The sequence below is a fragment of the Eleutherodactylus coqui genome, chromosome 10 (assembly GCF_035609145.1).
Source record: "Eleutherodactylus coqui strain aEleCoq1 chromosome 10, aEleCoq1.hap1, whole genome shotgun sequence".
NCBI classification, from domain to species: Eukaryota; Metazoa; Chordata; class Amphibia; order Anura; family Eleutherodactylidae; genus Eleutherodactylus; species Eleutherodactylus coqui.
In genome coordinates this window covers 56,688,825-56,709,507 of record NC_089846.1, presented here as the reverse complement: position 1 = coordinate 56,709,507, position 20,683 = coordinate 56,688,825, and the positions used below count along the sequence as shown (strand labels likewise).

General features: G+C 44.9%; 1 protein-coding gene across 1 annotated transcript in view; it reads right to left on the bottom strand.

Moving 5' to 3' along the window:
- Positions 1 to 9,276: 9,276 nt before the first annotated feature.
- LOC136580461 (complement C4-B-like) overlaps positions 9,277 to 20,683 on the bottom strand; it is a 67,649-nt gene continuing 56,242 nt past the window's right edge. The window contains exons 35-41 of the mRNA XM_066581043.1: positions 17,232 to 17,306; positions 16,734 to 16,836; positions 15,508 to 15,597; positions 14,576 to 14,662; positions 13,389 to 13,472; positions 10,057 to 10,186; positions 9,277 to 9,716 (exon numbers count right to left, since the gene is read on the bottom strand). Of these exons, the coding sequence (XP_066437140.1) occupies positions 9,575 to 9,716; positions 10,057 to 10,186; positions 13,389 to 13,472; positions 14,576 to 14,662; positions 15,508 to 15,597; positions 16,734 to 16,836; positions 17,232 to 17,306 (711 nt within the window). The 3' untranslated portion in view covers positions 9,277 to 9,574. The remainder of the gene's footprint in view (positions 9,717 to 10,056; positions 10,187 to 13,388; positions 13,473 to 14,575; positions 14,663 to 15,507; positions 15,598 to 16,733; positions 16,837 to 17,231; positions 17,307 to 20,683) is intronic.

Below are 20,683 nucleotides of genomic sequence, written 5' to 3'. Positions count from 1 at the left end.
ATCCAGAAAAGTGATCAAATAAAGTAGAATCACTCTAAATCTGGTATCCTAATGTGCGTCGTATAGTGGGAAGGACTTGCACATAAGGAGTTTGCTCTTAAAGCAAAAATGCGCGTTACCCAACGCGTTTCTCCCAACTGGTGGGTTCCTCAGGGGTTACAATGCGCTAGTTCCAACCAAAAGGTTGGGTTGTGGCTAAATTTTTATAAAGTGTGGAAGCCACACATAGTCCAGGACTGATAATCATGGACCAGTGGTCGCCAAAATGATCTGTCTCTAAATGTAAATGCAATGCAGCGAAGAATTCCAGTGCACCGCAATTTACAAAAATCAGAAAAGAATGACCTATGACGTGGCAATGATGGTCACGGTAATGGTCATTAAGAGGACAAAATTATCCTCAAAGTACAAGATGAGATCAAAAAGAAATATATAAGCCGTCAGATGCTATCAATAACTTAAGCCCTTAAAGTCCTCAAGATAGATTTGCAGCTACCTAACTGATAAGAAACTATCTGAAGTTGCTAAATAGACTGATAATGCAACTCGAGTGAGTAGCTGAAGGGGACTAGCCCCTAGGTCAGGACAAAGAACTTAAAATCAAAGAAAATAAAGACAAAACGGCGGCATGTCAGTCCTTGTGGTGGAGTGACAGCATAATGGTGAGCTAGTCCAAGGAGCTTTAAATAGGGTTCATTAGGGAACACCTTTTGATGGGTGTGTATCCCCTGAGCCAATGAGAGGCAAAGTGGGAGGCGTACCACTCATGCTATGTAACCTAGGTAACAGGTAAACATATGTTTCATACTGAAGAAAGAGAAAAAAAAAAAAAAGGGATAACAGGTGCAAGGAAGGGGGCCAGCAACCGCTGCTGTAATGTGTGACTGATGTATCAAACCGATCGCGCTATACCGTCGCTACTAGCTCCGTAACCCGGAGGTATAGTAGATGGCATAGCGACGTCAGCGCGGGGGGCGTGATTCCGCTGACGACGCCGGAGGTCACATGACGCTAAGCGTCATCGACCGCGTCATGGTCACATGACGCCGAGCGTCACTGACAGTATCGTATGATACCCGAGGGGGCGGACCCCCCTCCTTGCACCTGTTGCTGGCCCCCTTCCTTGCACCTGTTATCCCTTTTTTTTTTTTTTTTTCTCTTTCTTCAGTATGAAACATATGTTTACCTGTTACCTAGGTTACATAGCATGAGTGGTACGCCTCCCACTTTGCCTCTCATTGGCTCAGGGGATACACACCCATCAAAAGGTGTTCCTTAATGAACCCTATTTAAAGCTCCTTGGACTAGCTCACCATTATGCTGTCACTCCACCACAAGGACTGACATGCTGCCGGTTTGTCTTTATTTTCTTTGATTTTAAGTTCTTTGTCCTGACCTAGGGGCTAGTCCCCTTCAGCTACTCACTCGAGTTGCATTATCAGTCTATTTAGCAGCTTCAGATAGTTTCTTATCAGTTAGGTAGCTGCAAATCTATCTTGAGGACTTTAAGGGCTTAGGTTATTGATAGCATCTGACGGCTTATATATCTCTTTTTGATCTCATCTTGTACTTTGAGGATAATTTTGTCCTCTTAATGACCATTACCGTGACCATCATTGCCACGTCATAGGTCATTCTTTTCTGATTTTTGTAAATTGCGGTGCACTGGAATTCTTCGCTGCATTGCATTTACATTTAGAGACAGATCATTTTGGCGACCACTGGTCCATGATTATCAGTCCTGGACTATGTGTGGCTTCCACACTTTATAAAAATTTAGCCACAACCCAACCTTTTGGTTGGAACTAGCGCATTGTAACCCCTGAGGAACCCACCAGTTGGGAGAAACGCGTTGGGTAACGCGCATTTTTGCTTTAAGAGCAAACTCCTTATGTGCAAGTCCTTCCCACTATACGACGCACATTAGGATACCAGATTTAGAGTGATTCTACTTTATTTGATCACTTTTCTGGATCTATGATCAATGTTGTACATCAATTGAGCTTCATCACATGACTCGATTTCCCATTGTTCATATTTCAGAAGTGTCGGTTGCTGTCGTTTTTTAAGGTTGAGTCCTATTATACGACTCCAACCTGTTTGGTCACTAGTCACTAGTGGCCTTCTTAATCCTAATCTTCCCCTTATTTGTTTGTATTTGTTTTGTTCTTCTTTTAAAGGAATTTAATAAAAGGTATTTTTTAATTTTATTAGTTTGGAAGGTCCTAGCAGTAAATTTCCCAAAGTTTTGACTGGGATTAGCTGCCCTTGTAAATTTACGATTGTTGGAAGATTAATGCAGAAGAAAGAGAAACTAGGGGTCCTAACAATAATGTTGTAACTGCCATGATTAATGTAAATCTTGAGTTTTACTCATAGATAGTTCCAAATATCGACGAAATGGACAAGTAAAACAGGCTATGCAGTGGTAACCGACAGAAAGAGGTAATTGTACAAAAACCACTCTTTCCCTCCTGAGACACTCAGTTACTCAGGAAATAGATGTGATGGTGCTCACTGAAATATGTAAGCTGGCTGCAGGTAAGACTGTTTGTGTCTGCACCGACTTAAGGTACACATTGGGAATCGTACACGATTTCACATCTTATGGGGCACAGTGGAAGTTTCATGGGGTCCTTGAGTAAGCCAATCCAGAACGCAGAAGCAGTGTCTTTGTTCTACAAGTTTTTAGCTCTTTCCGCACAGGTGACTTATCATCAAGTCCAGGCTTATGCCACAGAGACAACCACTGAGGCTGGAAGGAACCAGAGAGTAGGCACCGCAGTAGCCTGACTTCCCTTGAATGAGGTAACGGCTGGTAACCTGCTTGCACCTGAAACAGGTATAGATATTTCTCTGTTGCTTGAATTACAGGAACAGGCCTCAAAAGAAGAAAAAGGAGGAGTGGAAAAGCGAGCGGAATGCTACTGGGGTCTGGCAGAAAGGTAAAAGCCTGTGCCTCCCCTGCACGCTGTACTCCATGATGTCACACCTGATCCCTGAGCTAACCCATTCATCCAAGGAGGTAATGTGTGGTATGGTGTCTTCTGCTTGGCTTACCCCAGGGTTCAACACTGCTGCAATAGGGTTTGTACAGGGATGCACGATATGCGCCCGTTACAATCCAGGCCAATTGGTCAAGGTACCTTCTCGATGCGAGCCAGACTATCTGTATCAGTGACTGTAGGATGATAGCATACATCTACCAAAGGTAGGTGTTTGGAGTTGTTGGTTTGCATAGACCTCTTTTCATGTTATTTGGAGGCGTGGCTTGAGAAATAAAAAAAATAAAATGAAAATAATTTTTAACACGCCAAAAATATGACCTAAGAATATGTTTTATGAAAGTAATTTTGAATATTTAGGTACACCAGAAGTAATAATAAATAATAAAGGTAAACATTTTATTAGTCATTTACTTGGTTAGAACCACGCCTAAATATAAGACTAAGTTGAGGCCCTATGAAGGTTTTGTTTGGTAATGCTGCTGTAATAGGCCTATGCTTATTACAGGCCAAAAAGGAGGGCCTTACCTCCCAAGTGAGTGCCTTACATCAGGAGTTATATCATCTGTCACTCATAAATGTGTATTCTCCGTGTTTGCAGATCAAAATGCAAAGAATCCTTTCAAGTGCTGTTAACCACTACGATCACAGTGAAACTTCAAGAAAAGCTAATTTGGGTTCATGTCAGACATTGAATAAAGATAATCAAGGAAGGAGACAAATGTGGCCCATATCCTTCGTTATATGTAGGACCCTTGTGGTCATTGGGCTGTCATTTCTCTTCTTCCTTATAAGGGTAATAGAAGACGTACATCATATGAAGAGGGTTATACTGTTTCATATGTAATGTGTAGAGGCGTAACTTGAAGCTCCCGGGCCCTGATGAAAAACTTGGAACCGGACCCTGAACTATAATGCTTTACGCATAGTACTGGGTTCCCTATATGAAGAAGAGAGGCCTTATGGGCCCCAAAAAGGCTCCTGAGCCCGGGTGCAACTGCATCCTCTATAGTTACGCCCCTGGTAATGTGTCAAAGATCAGAAAAATGTCAACAGATGCAATAAGGTAGCAGTAAGTGTACCAATATTTCAGCCATATTGTGTAATCAGACCAATGTTAACATGTAACAAACAATATAACCTGAGATCACACTTGGAAAGCCAGTCACATTCAACATGTTGTATGTCATCTAAACTATGAACAGGGTGGCTTATGCAGAAAACGTGGAATAAAGATCAATCTTTCAGGAGCCATCTACCTAGAATACCGTTGGGAAACTGTAACGTGTTGTGAGGTATTTTCCTTATCCTGGATATCACCCAGCAGTAGGAAGGGATAAGGCAGGAGGCATTTCCCATGGCGGAGGTGACAGCTAGGGTCCCCTGTAGGCGGTAGGGAAAGGCCCGAGAACACAAATAGGAAGGAAAAACCATCCAGGAGAATGAAAATACGCACAACAAAGGAGGGAATTGTGGGAGATATCCTATATGTATTTTCTGTATTTTTGTCAACTGTGAATATACTGTATTTTGTCTATAATGGTTTAAACCTCTGGGGGAAGAAACATCGCCCCCCCCCCACCTCCACAAGAATTTAAGGAGCAGTGCCTTTTGTCCCAAATACTGGTTAAACCAGTTCTAACTGGCAGAAACCTATCTAGAAATATCTTTGTCTTTGTCTTGGTCAAGCAGAGAGGAGAAACAAGATGTTCTTCTCATGAGACCAAATTCAAGAATGAACTGAGCGTGCTCACCGAAGTTCCTCCCAGATGGATGACATCACAAGCTACCCCCCAAATACCTCCCTCTGAGAAATGGCCTATCGGCTCGCTAAATACTGTAACTGTATTCCTAAATTACTTCACTTCCTGTGTTGAAACTTATTTAAGTTTTACGCGCGCTTAATAAAGGGAGACTCTTTTGGGAACACATGATGTAGGCTTGTGATCTTTGAAAGGCTCTCCAGGCCTGCACATATTATCTTAATTTGGAAACGCACAGTATATCGAAATAGCGAAAATTGCGCTAACAGTATCTATCTAAAAGATCGTCATCTATAGCTTTACTGTTATCTAAAGATAATGCTTTATTAAAATTGTAAATCATATACACCGGGTTCCTGGATCCGCAATGATTCCATACGTCATGACGCCGCACTACTGGCAATACCAATCTAACGTAGCCCAAGACCGGGCACAAATGTAGGCACGTTCACTGACGTAATGACGTCACGCGCATCACCCCGCCCGACCAGCGGTGTGACGCGGTCCAGCCACGCCTCCAAGGACATACTCCCGGGACGTGGGCACGGAGGGAGGCACGCCCATCGACGCAATGACGTTACACGCATCATCCCGCCCTCCCGGCAGTGTGACGCGCCCCAGCCACGCCTCCAACTATACACCCCCGTCCTTTTACTTACCCGTAGCGATCCACAACTGGAAGTTAAGTATCTTGGATAGAAACACATGCAGGAACGTATATGCCGGTTATCTATTTCGTCTAGGGGCGCGTCTCTATTTAACCAATTGGTGCCTAATAACTATGAATGATCAGTCAGCCGCACGTGGCTAGTATTTACATAATCCAGCAATTTCATTGGAGGAACCCACTTGGGCCAACACCTAGGAGGTGTTATACCATATATATTCAGCTCAGGACTCAACTATCTTCACTCCCTAGCCTACCATCAAGGCGATGGGTTATGCTCTCTACTATGCTCCTGCAGGAGCTCTTTTTTTCTTTTTACTAGGGTTCTATCTCTCATTTGGGGGCGCTCTGAACTAACCTCTGTGTCTAAAAGCTATTATTGTGGGCTGTATTCCTAATGTTCATCTTACTTTCTTAAGTACTAGCCTACTTATTAGACAACTAGGTGGGGGTTGTAAGACATATACCTATGTCTCATCCCTGTAATCTCTTTTACCTATAGGGTTAGCATCGGTCTGTTATGCATTTCAGATGATAGGACTATTGTGTCGCAGTCCCTCAATTTGAGCAGTAGCCCGCCACGATCTATCAGAAAGCAGGAATTAATTGTACTTTCAGTTAGGACTCACGTATCTGAAGATAGGTTATTAAGCATTTTTTTACCTATCCGTACTGAAATTAAGACTAAGAGCTCGCCGTCTATTCCAGCTAATCTATCCTCTATGATACTCTAGGAATAATAGCCTCGTCATCTAAAGTTTGAGTACTACTGTATATCTCCTGATGATCCACAATGATTGAGTGGTGAAACGCGTAGAGTTCAAGTACTTATTTTTCATCTGAAAGCAGATACCATTATTGCATTATTATCTTGTAGCTGGTTATTATCTCCCAGCTTATGGCCGCCTGCACACGAGCGGGTCGGATCCGGCGGCGAGAATTCTCGCCGCGGGACCCGACCCGAGAGCCTGCAGTGATGAGCGCGTACTCACCCGTGCCTGGCGGCCCCGGCTCTTTCATGTGCTGGCTGCGGCGCAGCCGGCGCATGCGCAGACCGGAGCCAGCGGCCGGGTGAGTGCGTGCCCCGCACAAAAATAGGACATGCCGCGGTTTGTTTGCCGCGCAAGATTTCGCGCGGCCAAACCGCGGCCGTCTGCATAGGAGTGCGTATTGTTATGCACTCCTATGCAGGCTTTCAGCGGCGGAAATCCCGCGGGAAATCCCGCCGCGGGATTTCCGCCCGTGTGCAGGCGGCCTATAGAGGAGAAAGTACAGCCGTATTTATTTTCTCAAGGTGATCTATTGCTTTTTACTCAGCACCTGAGAAAATACACTCCCATAATAACACATCTCGGGTTCAAATTGACCGGAACCTAAAATCGTGGACTCTAGGTGATCTTTGATCACTAAACACGATCCAACGCGGGTTTTGAATGGGGATTAGTTTTTTCAAAAGACTTTGACAGGCTCATATGTAATATGATTTAAAGAGCTAAAAGTCTGATATTCTGAAACTCCCCCACCTTCTTTATCTTTTGGTCTTTTGAACCCTGTTTTGGTAGAGTGTTCGTTACTTTAAATTAAATACGTATCGAGTGTCATAACATACTCCAGGTCACTACCATTGAACACCACTCCTCATAACAAATATTGAGAAGTGATTTAGTATACCTGGTCCATTTATGTTGTAAGTGTTGTGCCCAACAATCGTGTTTAATTATCTGATAATAAAAATTTATAGTTTTAGTATGTCACGTCTGTGAATTGTCCTTGCATATTGCGTGAGCATTTGCGCACCCCCCAATGACTCTGGGGACCTTTGGTGAGTAAATGCACAGAAAAACAGAGCATGCTGCGTTTTTTGCGTGACCAAAATGTGCAGGAAAATCCATGCGTGTGAACAAACCCACTGAAATCAATTAGTTCTATTCTCTGCGTTTTGCACGTGTAAATTTTGTGTGTGCAGATATGCCCGTGCGAAGGAGCCTGTAGGATGATGCGCTATGGACAAATCCAAATTAACACCAACATTGTGTGCCTGAATATTTCACCTGTGATTTTTACATGGGACTGCAGGTCAGCCTTTTTGAAACGTGTGAGTAGCCCATAAGGAGTTAAATTACAGTTTGCTTCTGCTATATCTGCCTCTATTTGCTGGGGTGGAGATATAAATTACTTCTGGCCTTGGTACACACACTTGTCCCGCAGGGGGTTTCCAGAGAAGTTGCTTTCAGTTTGGAACTAGGAGGAAATGTGAGCTGAAGTATAAAGTCTGCAAAGTGACTGTGTGTATAGAAAGGAGTAGATATAAATGATGTGTATGAGAGGGGTGCTGTACCCCACAACCGCCAGACTGTACATAGGGAAAGTGATACCTGTATGGAGGTGTCACAGGGCTGGATCAAGATCTGTGGAGATCTTTGAGAAAAACATTATGGAGGGACATCCTTCCTGAGATGAAGTATCCCAAAAATTTCTCCATGCATTAGGCCGGCTGCACACGGCCGTGACGTGCTCCGCCACGGCGCCCCCCAGAGACCCCAATACTTATCTGCGGATCCGGCGTCCTACGTCCCGCATGACGCTTCAGCGTGACGCGCCGCAGCGTCATGTAACACGCTGGCCACGTCACATGACACGCCCACAGCGTCACATGACGCGACCGGCCGTGTCATATGACGCGCCGGCCGCGTCATATGACGCGGCGGCGGTAGGTGGGGAAGCGGTTTCACGCTATCTTCCGCTGTGCTACAGCGGAAGATAGCGTGACGGACGGCTTCCATTGACTGCAATGGAAGCCGTCCGCGCGTACACCCGCGGCAAATACAGCATGCCGCGGGTGAGGTCGGGTGATTTCACGGTGCAGAATTCAATAGAACCTAATAGCTGCGGGCAACGCAGCGGATTTCCGACGCGTATTACGCGGCGGAAATCCGTCCGTGGGAAGGAGCCCTTACCCACATAACACCGCCATACAGTGCTCACATAATACCGCCATACAGTGCACAAATGCAGAATGAATTTACGTGGGGTTTTATCACTACCCCAAAATGATTTCTAGTGGCTGGGCCTGGCTTAAAATAAAGAAAAGCATATACTCACCTCTTGACAACCTGGGACGCAGCTGAGCTGTTCCTATGGCCCTGACATAGGCTTCTGGGTGCATGGGTCGATGGAATTCGGCTGACCACTGCGGCCAATCAGAGGCCACAGCGTCAATCTCAAAATCCTGGCATCATGGCGCCCAAGATGTGAGCGCAAATGCCAAGATTGGCCATAGCAGTCAACTGACTTCCAATGCTCCATACTCCCGGAAGCCAAGAGAGCTGCTCAGCGGCGTCCCGGGCTGCTAAGGAGAGGTGAGTATATGTTTTTTTATTTTACTTCGGGCCTGCCTGCTAGAAAATATTTTAGGGTAATGATAAAATAAAGCTTAAACATCAAATCAAGTTCTACAACTTTTTAGTTTGTTGTATGTTTCAGTTCCTCATGGTGAGCTCCCCCTGGTGTCCATCTGCTGGCGGCTCACCTCCTGTTCCCATATAGCAAAGACTGAAATTTACACTTGCTGGCATAGATTTGCACTATAGTTTATGCTGATTTCTTGGTAAAGAATCACACTTAATATGTTGGGCTTTAGGAGTTCTGCCCCTCCGCTAAACCCCACCCACTTTCTTGAAAAGTAGTGATAACAGCCTAAAAGCAAAAAAACATACGTTTTTGCATGAAAACATTCACCAAAATCTGCATCTTTTTAATGATAGAAAGCTAGCACAAAACACACATGAATATTGTATTTTAATTGTATTTTACATTGTATTTTAATTGACGATAAAAGATATTTAATTACTTGATAGTTTATTAAAGAATTTTAAGTCCTTCCAAGTAAAATACTGAAGAATATCAAGATTAATACTGATATCTTACTGACATAATATTGTTGGTTATACCATACCACCATGTGGTCCTCCCATATTGTTACCTTATACCACTATGTTGTTGGATCATACAACCATATGGACCCCCCCATACCACAATTTGGTCACCCAATACCATCATGTGGTCAAACAATACCACCATATTGTTACCCCATACCAGCATGTGGTTCGATCATACAACCATATGCTCCCACCATATGGTTACAGCATACAACCATTTTCCCGGTACGTATTCATAAACTCCTTCACTTCATTGCATGCATTCCGGTTACGAGTAGCTTTACACGTTTCTGGTCCAGCCAGTTCCTCCACCCATGAGTTGCTTTCTAATAAGTATCTCATTCTGAAAGAGAAAAAAGTGATAAAAAGGCAACGAGTCAAACACAGACCAATACATATGTCCATAAGGAACTGGGGTTCCATTGTAAAGGTTAAAAATTAAGTCCCTTGAAGTTACTAACTCTAACTTCAACTCTAACCACCTGTTACAACTCTACAACTCTAACCACCTGTGCAGGAGGTCCTGATGTGTTCATCTTATCTTCCACACCACAGTGCAGGTTTTCAACCCTGAAACCTGGAATGGGCCCTGTTCTCCAGGGGCCCCATAGCAGCCACCCGAGCACTTCTCTATATTACATGGATTATAGAACCATCAGGATGACTACGAGGCCACCACTCACCGTCCTTCCTCATCCTTGGTTTGTCCATCTTGACCCATGATCAGATACTCCTTCTTACTAAGTCGCATTTTGCAGGAGGAGCGTTGATAAAAGTATCGGGTGTCTCCTTCTTCAATCTTCTCATCGGAATCTAAAGGATGGGAATCAAAGGGAATGATCAGCAGGGACAATATTTGATGACGCTCGCAACATCCTGTTGTGTTCCAGTTCCTCGTCTCTGGTTTATAGTTATTCATCAGCTCACGGGAATAAGACAGCAGCAGGAGAGGAGAAGGATTGTACACAGCAGCACAAAATATTTCAGGAGAGGAGTGTACCAATGCTGTGACCTGCTCCTTCATATGAAGAGTACTGTATAGGATGGGGACAGCGTCATAAAGAAGAGAATTAGGGAAAGGGGAGAGTCGGGGCGGTGCTGGAAGACTCCATCTACAGAGTGTTGATTCGTCACATGAGGGTAACGTTCATCTAACAGAAAAGAGTACACAAAGTTCGGCAACTTTCTAATATACTTTCTGTTTCAATTTATCACCATTTTCAAAATCTATGCTTGCTGTCAGTGAAAGAAAACATTCGTATTTATATACTGAACAAATCACCCTTAGGCCCAATGCACACAGCCATGGCGGACTCTGTCGCAGCAGAGTCTGATACGGCACCCCCCAAAGACCCTATACTCACCTCTCTGGATCCGCCACAGGTGACACATCTGACGCAACGACGCACATGCGCAGTACAGCGCTTGACACATCGGCAGTGGGCAACGACGCGTAATCACATGATAATTCTGCTGTGCTCACAGTTAGGCCCGATGCACACGGACGTATTTGCACTGCGGGATCCGGAGCTCGGGATCCTGCAACAAATACAGCCCATAGGACATGCATTGAAAAATGCATTTCCATGCCCACAAGCAGAAATCAACTGCGATATTCCACTTGCAGGATGGAAATCGCAGCATTTCCTATTGTCGTGCGAGCCTCGCCACGTCTGACAGCTTTGCACTGCGCATGCGCGGCTGTACACCAGCCGGCACGTCCGTAGAGCAGAGACAAGACGCCGGGCAAGTAAGCCGGGGGTCACTGCAGGGGCACAGGGTAGCATCCCGCTGCGAGGATCTCGCAATCGGAATCCGACCTGCCGGTCTACATTCAGTTTTAGGGTAGAGGCCACATTATCCTGTAGTCACCTGAGTTGCTCAGTGTCCCACTTCAGCCCGCTGCAGACATTACTTCTCTCTGGTACCCCTTGTACAAGAGCCCACCACACAAGAGGACCTACACGGGGACCCCTGCTATCTCTTTAGGGCGCATTCACACAGCCGTATACGTATTTCAGCCCATGAATATGCAGCGTAATCTTGGACCGAATATGCAGATACCTGCCTATTAGCAGCTTTTTTAGACATGTAAATACACAGCATATTTGCATACGTAAAAAAAACTAGATCCCATTTATTTTATACGTAAATTATGCAGTGAATACGGAGGGTTTCTGCGTACTTACACATGCCCAGTGATTTGACTCACTCTGTAGATCTGGTCTGGCCGTTGTTAATATAGTCATTGACTTTTACCCCTCCCCTTGGCGTTTGCAGTCCAGTACGCTGCTAAGATGCTGGGGTCAGAATCACTGATTACATTTGCAGTGGCCAGACGGAAGCTAAAGAGTAAGTTAAAGTACCTCATGGTGTGGTTGCTGGTGGTATAGAGGTGGGAATGGCATAAAGTGGGGTCATTATTACTACTGGGGTCACTGAGATGGGGCACTATTGCTATAGGGGACACTGAGAGGGGGTACTATTAATATAGGGGACACAGAGGGGGTACTATTAATATAGTGGCCACTGAGAGAGGGCACTATTATTATAGGGGCCACTGAGAGACGGGGTACTATTACTATAGGGGACACTAAGAGGGGGCACTATTACTATAGGGGACACTGAGAGATGGGGCATTATTACTATAGGGGACACTGAGAGATGGGGCATTATTACTATAGGGGACACTGAGAGGGGGCACTATTACTATAGGGGACACTGAGAGGGGCACTATTACTATAGGGGACACAGAGGGGGCACTATTACTATAGGGGCCACTGAGAGATGGGGCATTATTACTATAGGGGACACTGAGAGGGGGCACTTACTATAGGGGCCACTGAGAGAGGGGGCATTATTACTATAGGGGACACTGAGAGGGGCACTATTACTATAGGGGACAGTGAGAGGGGGCACTATTACTATAGGGGTCACTGAGTGGGGGCACTATTATCTTAGGAGCTACTGAGAAGGAGTACTATTACTACTGGGGACACTGGAATAACAGAGGTAAGAATCACACGTTGTGGCCTAAACCACAACCCTTTTGCTTTGGCCAGTATTTTTTTTAACTAAAGGAGGCAACCCTATCAGGGACAGAAAGTAAGAGTCTGTAGTTCCAGCCAGAAGAGTGAATGCTTGGTGGAACAGGAGTAGCCACAACTGCCTGAGTAAAGGCGACATTAAAAAACCATCAGGCGTTCATGTAAAAGACTGTCCACGTAGCGGACGAACCTGGGTCACGTATTACTGCAGGCGTGTGAGCGGGCATTACGTCCAATTGTAGAGGTCAGAAATGTTTGCAACATTTAAAGAAAAAGTGCCCTTCTATGGAGAGAAGGGATAGATATATATATATGTACACACACATACACCATGTACAGTTAAGAGGTTATGTGCTGCAAAAATTGGGTTGCCCCCATCAGTTTCCTGCCGCTCCATTACAACACCATATCCTGCGATTACACCGGTGTCATTTGGACATGATCAGTGTGGGTTTCAGACTCTGCTTGTGAACAGGAATATTTTTATTTACTAACGGTAAGCAGGCAACATGAAGACAGCAAGGAACAGAAACATGAAGCACAATAGAAAGTTACAGAACTTGTTACACACTGATTCAGCTGGAAGCACTAGATAGAGATAGAAACCTCTTCATACACTGTCAAAGTGGTTCCGCCCTTGGTCAATAAAAAGGCTCTCAGGGGCTCCATGTGTGTAGTCAGAGCCGTCCTTATCTATGTGTGATCTGTGCCATCACATAGGGCGCCAGTCACCAACTCTTAACTCTTCAGATGCCTCGATCAGCTTTTAGAGATCCCAACAGTCCCCCCACGTAATGAGATTGCAGGCTGCTGTCCATGTGCCTTGACAGTGAGGGGCTTCCTGAAAGCTCCCAGGAAAGCCACTTCTTTCTGCCCATTGAGATGTGCCGGTGGCAGGTCTTGATAGATCGCCTGCAGAAATGCCATCAGTACAATATAGAGCCCATTAATTACAGCCAGTGACTTACGTTTCTGCAGAACTTCCTTAATCTGTACCGTGTAGACAGTAAATGCGTCCTCCTCCCTTTCGCCCACCACAATCACGTGGTATCCTGGATTTTGGAGTAGACATGAAATGCTGAACTGTATTAATATGGTAAGAGTATACATAGCCACAGTCTGCTACAGTGGTCTACAAACTCTACGAGTACTATAACTCCCAGCATGCTCTGATAACTGCAGGTATAGGGTATTAAAAAATAAGTTTTCTAAACTAGAACTCTCTAATGTAATATTCTCACAGGAAGTGCTAAAGGGAATGACTAGATGTCAATTTTATGACTCGCTGCTATATTATAAATGGCACCCATATTCTGCTGCTAACGCCTGGCAAGGGAATCATTTCCAGGCAGCTGTATTATAATCCGTCATCCCTGCATGTAAGGGGATCAATTTTAATAATAACATAATAGAAGATAATAGCTCACAGTTCAATACCTAATATACACTGAATGGCCACTTTATTGGAGCCCCCCCATCAGTAGTGTGTTGGACCTCCTTTGGCCTTGAGAACTTCACTAGGTGATGAAATCGTTCTGCAGGAATATCGGCCCATACGGACAGGAAGCTTCTTGTAGTTGCTGCAGATTAGATGGAGGCACTGACATGTCCTATCAGCTGACAGGAAGGGGTCATCAATTCATGCTGCTTGTGCCAAATTCTGACCTCCCATCAGTGCGGTGCAACAGAAATCTGGATTCATCTGACCAGGTGATGTTTTTACTGCTCAGTGATACAATTTTTGGGCTCTATTGCCCACTGGAGTCTTATTTTTCTGTTTCTCTTACATACAATGGGGCTGGAACTGGTTGTGTGCTGTTATAGCCCACGCATGCTAAAAATGATGAGTTGTGCATTCAGACACATTTGTTCATTAGAACGATTCTTGACATCCTCCTCTAACGACCCGGCATCGTTGGAAGTCGCTCAGATCACTGGGTTTTCACATCTAATGTGGAATCACACTGAAACAGATCCACAGAAAACTTGTCATGTGTTTTTTTGCTGCACTCCGCGATAATTTCCATACAGGGAAGCGCTAACCATGAAAGGACCGGGGACTCTAAAGTGGCCACTCAGTGTAATGGCTCCTTACTGGTTCATAGCTTCTACTTCTAAGCTTTCAGGACTTTCCTCAATTCTACCCCCATCTCACCGAATACCACTCTAGGGTTGTAACAGGCAAAGTCTTGACGGCCGCTTCCTTTCAATTTCAGAGAGAATTGCTTTGTGGGACAGGAACCTGTTTAGTAAGAAGAAATAATGAGCAAATCTTTCACCATTCTTTGTAGAGTCTTATATTAAGTCAGCAGAATATCCATAGACTAGGGATCTTTTGAACATAAGCTTGCTCTTCCAACAGATTTCCATCACTGAGAGCCATATTATAAACTTGTTGCAGGAAACATCATGAGAAAATGCTGTGTTATTTTATTTTGCTGACTATCTACATTTAAAACAATTTAAATATTTCAGTTCTGCCATTGACCACTAGAGCAGACAATAGGCTGATGCTTCTGCTTTCTGTAGCTCACTTGTCAGCTTTGCTGTGTAGACTGGGACAACATGAGCAAAGTCATCTCATGATCATTGGAGGGTGGAAGAGGTAATAACAACTCTGCTATACTACTGGAGCCCTAGCTAAGGCAGAAAAGTAACACTTTACACTATATGCACGGACATGCCTCTGTGTGCACCTCCCCTGTACTCCATCACTTACTGTAATTTATCTGAAATTGACTCAATTCATTTTCAGCTGCTATAAAGCGGGCACAACCTGCTCTACAATCTATGCAGACCATACAGAAAGGAATGTGTGTCTTCAGAATGGCCGACCCCAGTCAGTTTTATCACAGGGTTTTCTCCACTTTTACTGTATCAAAAAGTGGTAAATTATTACGCATGCCATATTTATGCTGCAATTTGTGACTGTCCACAGCTCTCAACAAAAATGTGATTGGAGTTCAACTGGAGGGGCAGGCTCTTGCGGATCCACAAGTTGGCGCAAATTATAGTGCATATCTGCGTCTGCTAATAGCTTACAACATGGCATATTTGCAAAGTGCTGCAACTCTGCTGTACACATACCTTCTGCACACTGACACACGTCCCCTGAGCAGAGCGTGCTTATTGAGCTGGATTTATCTGGACCCCCGTAGAACAATCTGCATGCAATATCTGCAGGAAAACAATGGTGGTATATAGTAAACCTTTAGGACAGTCTGCTTGGCACAGGGTGACGGACAATAATTGCCCATAGAGTTACCTAGACAGTTAATCTCAATGGCCACTTATGAATTTTAATTTACTTCCAAACTGAATTAATCTAAACACCGAATCCACCAGCAGAATAGTGAGTGCAGCTCTGGAGTATGATACAGGAAGTAACTCAGGATCACCACAGGATTAGTAATGTAATGTAGGTATACAGTGACTCCACAAGCGTATAGTGAGTACAGTTCTGGCATATAATACAGGAAATGAAGGCTCATTTACATGCAAAGACAATGTTTCAAATGATTGAAAAATTGACAGTTTCAGCGATCATTTTGCATGACATGTTAATGGACACTAATGCCCATTAACACTTTATCAGCTTCACTTGCATCTAAATGAGCCTACAGGAGCTGCTTGCAGAACACAGCAGGTGGTCTGAGCTCTGCAATCAAGCTCCTTTATTCTCACAGGGGGTGTCAGCTGAATACAATGTAATCAGCTGCTCCTGTGGAGAACACAGCAGCATGGTCCCTGCTATATCTCTCCGCCTGAAGGATGGATTTTATGCTCACCTAAAAATCATTGTTCAGCAGAAGAGTGAAAGACGAAGCATTTACACACAACGATTATCGCTCAAAAGCCATCGTTTGAACGAATTTTGAGCGATAATCATTGTGTACAAATGGGGCTTAACTCAGGATCACTATGGGATAAGTGATGTAATGTATGTACACGGTTACTCCCCCAGCAGAATAGTGCATAAAGCTCTGGAGTATAATAAAGTATGTAACTCGGGATCAGTACAGGATAAATAATGTATGTACACAGTGACTCCAGCAGAAGAATAGTGAGTGCAGGTCTGGAGTATAATACAGAATGTAACTAAGGATCAGTACAGGATAAGTAATGTATGTACACAGTGACTCCACCAGCAGAATAGTGAGTGCAGCTCTGCAGTATAATACAGGATAAGGAATGTAATGTATGTACATTGTCACTCCATTTTCTATATAACCATATCTATATATAATCTACAGAATGGTGCTCAAAGATGAATATGCCCTTTACAAACTTTGGTTATAGAAAACTTCAATTACCTGGCTCATAGAAATCATATAAGATGGCAGAGGCTGGTTGAAGGGGAGAAATCTTCACTCTCTGGACTGCTTCGAAGGTCACACATTCTCTGATTTTGGAGACCTTCAATAAAGAAAGATATTAAAGTACAAAAAAATATCTGACCAGAAAGATGACTCGAGATGGAGAACATGGAAGCATGAAACAAGGAATGATAGGGGAGAGATCTATGTATGCTCACACTGATTTATGGTGTTATACCTGGTGCAGGATCTGAGGGGGTGGAGCCTGGCAAGGACCCTCTCATCAGGGAGTCCTTGTGCAATGCTCAGGACCCTCATACCAGGTATCATACATTGTATAAGTGTTATTTGGAGTGTTCCTTTAAGAACATGACTACAATATTGCAGTGGATTTCCATGGGCCAGAAGGAACCTTTTTAGACCATGGACATAATTGATCATTATCCCTATATCTATAGAGAACGTTCATTTTTCCTTGTAGATTGTTCTTCAGACCTTATCGAAGTACATGATGAGTCTTCCAGCCTGGATCTCATAGTGACTGATGTAATTCTCAAGACCATCCTTCAGCTGAAAGGAAGAAAAAAGAGAATGAAAAATACCTGTATACCATACAATCAGAGAGACAAGGTCGTCCGCTAACACAATAATCATGTGTCCCAAATATAAGAGGCATGAATAATACTAGCACTAATGATACTAGCTCACAGAAAAATACCCTTATTTGTATAAATAAAACTTTTATTACACATATATAAAAAAAGAAAATAGAAAAATAAGGCCCTAGTGTATCCCTATTGCACCACTACCTATATGGAGCACTTGCCCTGAATCGGGCAACCTCGACCACCAACGTATCACTGTTAACCCCTAGAAATTCCTATAATCAGAAAGGGACAAATACACAACTAGAGGACAGAGAATAATGACTACCAGATAAAGTCAAATAGTTCAATACATGCAAAAAAAGTATCTGAATACATCAAAGGAAATTGATTCCCAACAAACAGACGCAATATCAATAGTTATATCACAGTGGTAAGAACTACCCAAGATATGTAAACAGAACTTGTATTACAAAAAAGGATCACAGTCACAAGTCTAGAATACTTATAATACTTGTCCAATGTCAAAAGCACATTCCAGACACCAAATCCCTACAAGTTCCATGATAATTGTCCAATGCAGGTACCAAACTGTAAGTTCACACACATTCTGATGCGTTTTCCCCAGTGAATAACGGGTTCATCAGGGAAGCATTACAAGGACAATCCGACAAAGGTAGCAAAAAGGATAATGCCTCCTAACTAGAGATGAGCGAACACCAAAATGTTCGGGTGTTCGTTATTCGAGTCGAACTTCCCGCGATGTTCGAGGGTTCGTTTCGAGTAACGAACCCCATTGAAGTCAATGGGCGACCCGAGCATTTTTGTATTTCGCCGATGCTCGCTAAGGTTTTCATGTGTGAAAATCTGGGCAATTCAAGAAAGTGATGGGAACGACACAGCAACGGATAGGGCAGGCGAGGGGCTACATGTTGGGCTGCATCTCAAGTTCACAGGTCCCACTATTAAGCCACAATACCGGCAAGAGTGGGCCCCCCCCCCCTCCCAACAACTTTTACTTCTGAAAAGCCCTCATTAGCATGGCATACCTTTGCTAAGCACCACACTACCTCCAACAAAGCACAATCACTGCCTGCATGACACTCCGCTGCCACTTCTCCTGGGTTACATGCTGACCAACCGCCCCCCCTCCCCCCCACAGCGCACACCAAAGTGTCCCTGCGCAGCCTTCAGCTGCCCTCATGCCACACCACCCTCATGTCTATTTAGAAGTGCGTCTGCCATGAGGAGGAACCGCAGGCACACACTGCAGAGGGTTGGCACGGCTAGGCAGCGACCCTCTTTAAAAGGGGCGGGGCAATAGCCCACAATGCTGTACAGAAGCAATGAGAAATATAATCCTGTGCCACCACCATCAGGAGCTGCACACGTGGGCATAGCAATGGGGAACCTATGTGCCACACACTATTCATTCTGTCAAGGTGTCTGCATGCCCCAGTCAGACTGGTAATATGTACCTTAACAGTAACCGCGTTGGTGGTAATGTGGTGGTGACTGCGGACCTAGTAGCACGGTTGTATTTTGTTGGTTTTCGGAATGCGGCCAGGATTAAGTGGGCCGTGGCGGGGGGATGGTGTGGGGGCTCTCTTGTTGTGTCGGTAAAGGTGAAATTCTTGGACTGCCACCAGACGAACCAATGCAAAGGCATTTGCCAAGAATGTTTTCCCTGTTGGAGGAGGAGGGGGATGTTTTTGAGGCACTACGTGTCCTCTCCACGTGTCCGTGGTTATATGCACCTTAACAGTAACCGCGTTGGTGGGAAATGGCCTCGCCGCCATCATGTCTTTGGGAAGCCTCTGTTTCTACACCCCAGAGACATACCATTAGCAGCGGTATAGGCAGAGCCCAGAATTCGTAACATTTCAGCCGTAGCATTAGGACAGGCCCCACTAACATATCAGTAGCAGCATTATAGGAGGAGCGCAGTCTTCGTTCCATGTCAGCAATAGTAGCACTCAAGACAGGCCCCAGTAACAATTCCGAAGCAGCAGTATAGCGGGAGCGCAGTCTTCGTTCCATGTCAGCAATAGTAGCACTCAAGACAGGCCCCAGTAACAATTCCAAAGCAGCAGTATAGCGGGAGCGCAGTCTTCGTTCCATGTCAGCAATAGTAGCACTCAAGACAGGCCCCAGTAACAATTCTGAAGCAGCAGTATAGTGGGAGCGCAGTCTTAGTTCCATTTCAGTAGCCTTAGTATAGCCAAGGCCCAAGTTACATTTATGTAGCTAAAGTGTAGGCCAACCCCACACACCTTTCTGTACCATGAGTGCAGGCGAAGAACATACAAATTGCTATGATTACACTGTAGGTGAGGGCCCCAAAAAATTGGTGTACCAACAGTACTAATGTACCTCAGTAAAAATTGGCCATGCCCAACCAAGATGGCAGGTGAATCGCTTTGGTTAATGTGGCTTAAGTGGTAACTAGGCCTGGAGGCAGCCCAGTGTAACGAAAAATTGGTTCAAGTTAAAGTTCCAACGCTTTTAAGCGCATTGAAACTTATAAAAATTGTTCAGAAAAATTATTTGAGTGAGCCTTGTGGCCCTAAGAAAAATTGCCCGTTCAGCGTGATTACGTGAGGTTTCAGGAGGAGGAGCAGGAGGAGGAGGAGGAATATTAGACACAGATTGATGAAGCAGAAATGTCCCCGTTTTGGATGGTGAGAGAGAACGTAGCTTCCATCCGCGGGTGCAGCCTACGTATTGCTTACGTATCGCTGCTGTCCGCTGGTGGAGAACAGAAGTCTGGGGAAATCCAGCCTTTGTTCATCTTGATGAGTGTTAGCCTGTCGGCACTGTCGGTTGACAAGCGGCTACGCTTATCTGTGATGATTCCCCCAGCCGCACTAAACACCCTCTCCGACAAGACGCTAGCCGCAGGACAAGCAAGCACCTCCAGGGCATACAGCGCTAGTTCAGGCCACGTGTCCAGCTTCGACACCCAGTAGTTGTAGGGGGCAGAGGCGTCACCGAGGATGGTCGTGCGATCGGCTACGTACTCCCTCACCATCCTTTTACAGTGCTCCCGCCGACTCAGCCTTGACTGGGGAGCGGTGACACAGTCTTGGTGGGGAGCCATAAAGCTGGCCAGGCCCTTAAAGACTGTTGCACTGCCTGGGATGTACATGCTGCTCGATCTCCGCACCTCCCCTGCTACCTTGCCCTCGGTACTGCGCCTTCTGCCACTAGCGCTGTCGGCTGGGAATTTTACCATCAGCTTGTCCGCAAGGGTCCTGTGGTATAGCAACACTCTCGAACCCCTTTCCTCTTCGGGAATGAGAGTGGGCAGGTTCTCCTTATAGCGTGGGTCGAGCAGTGTGT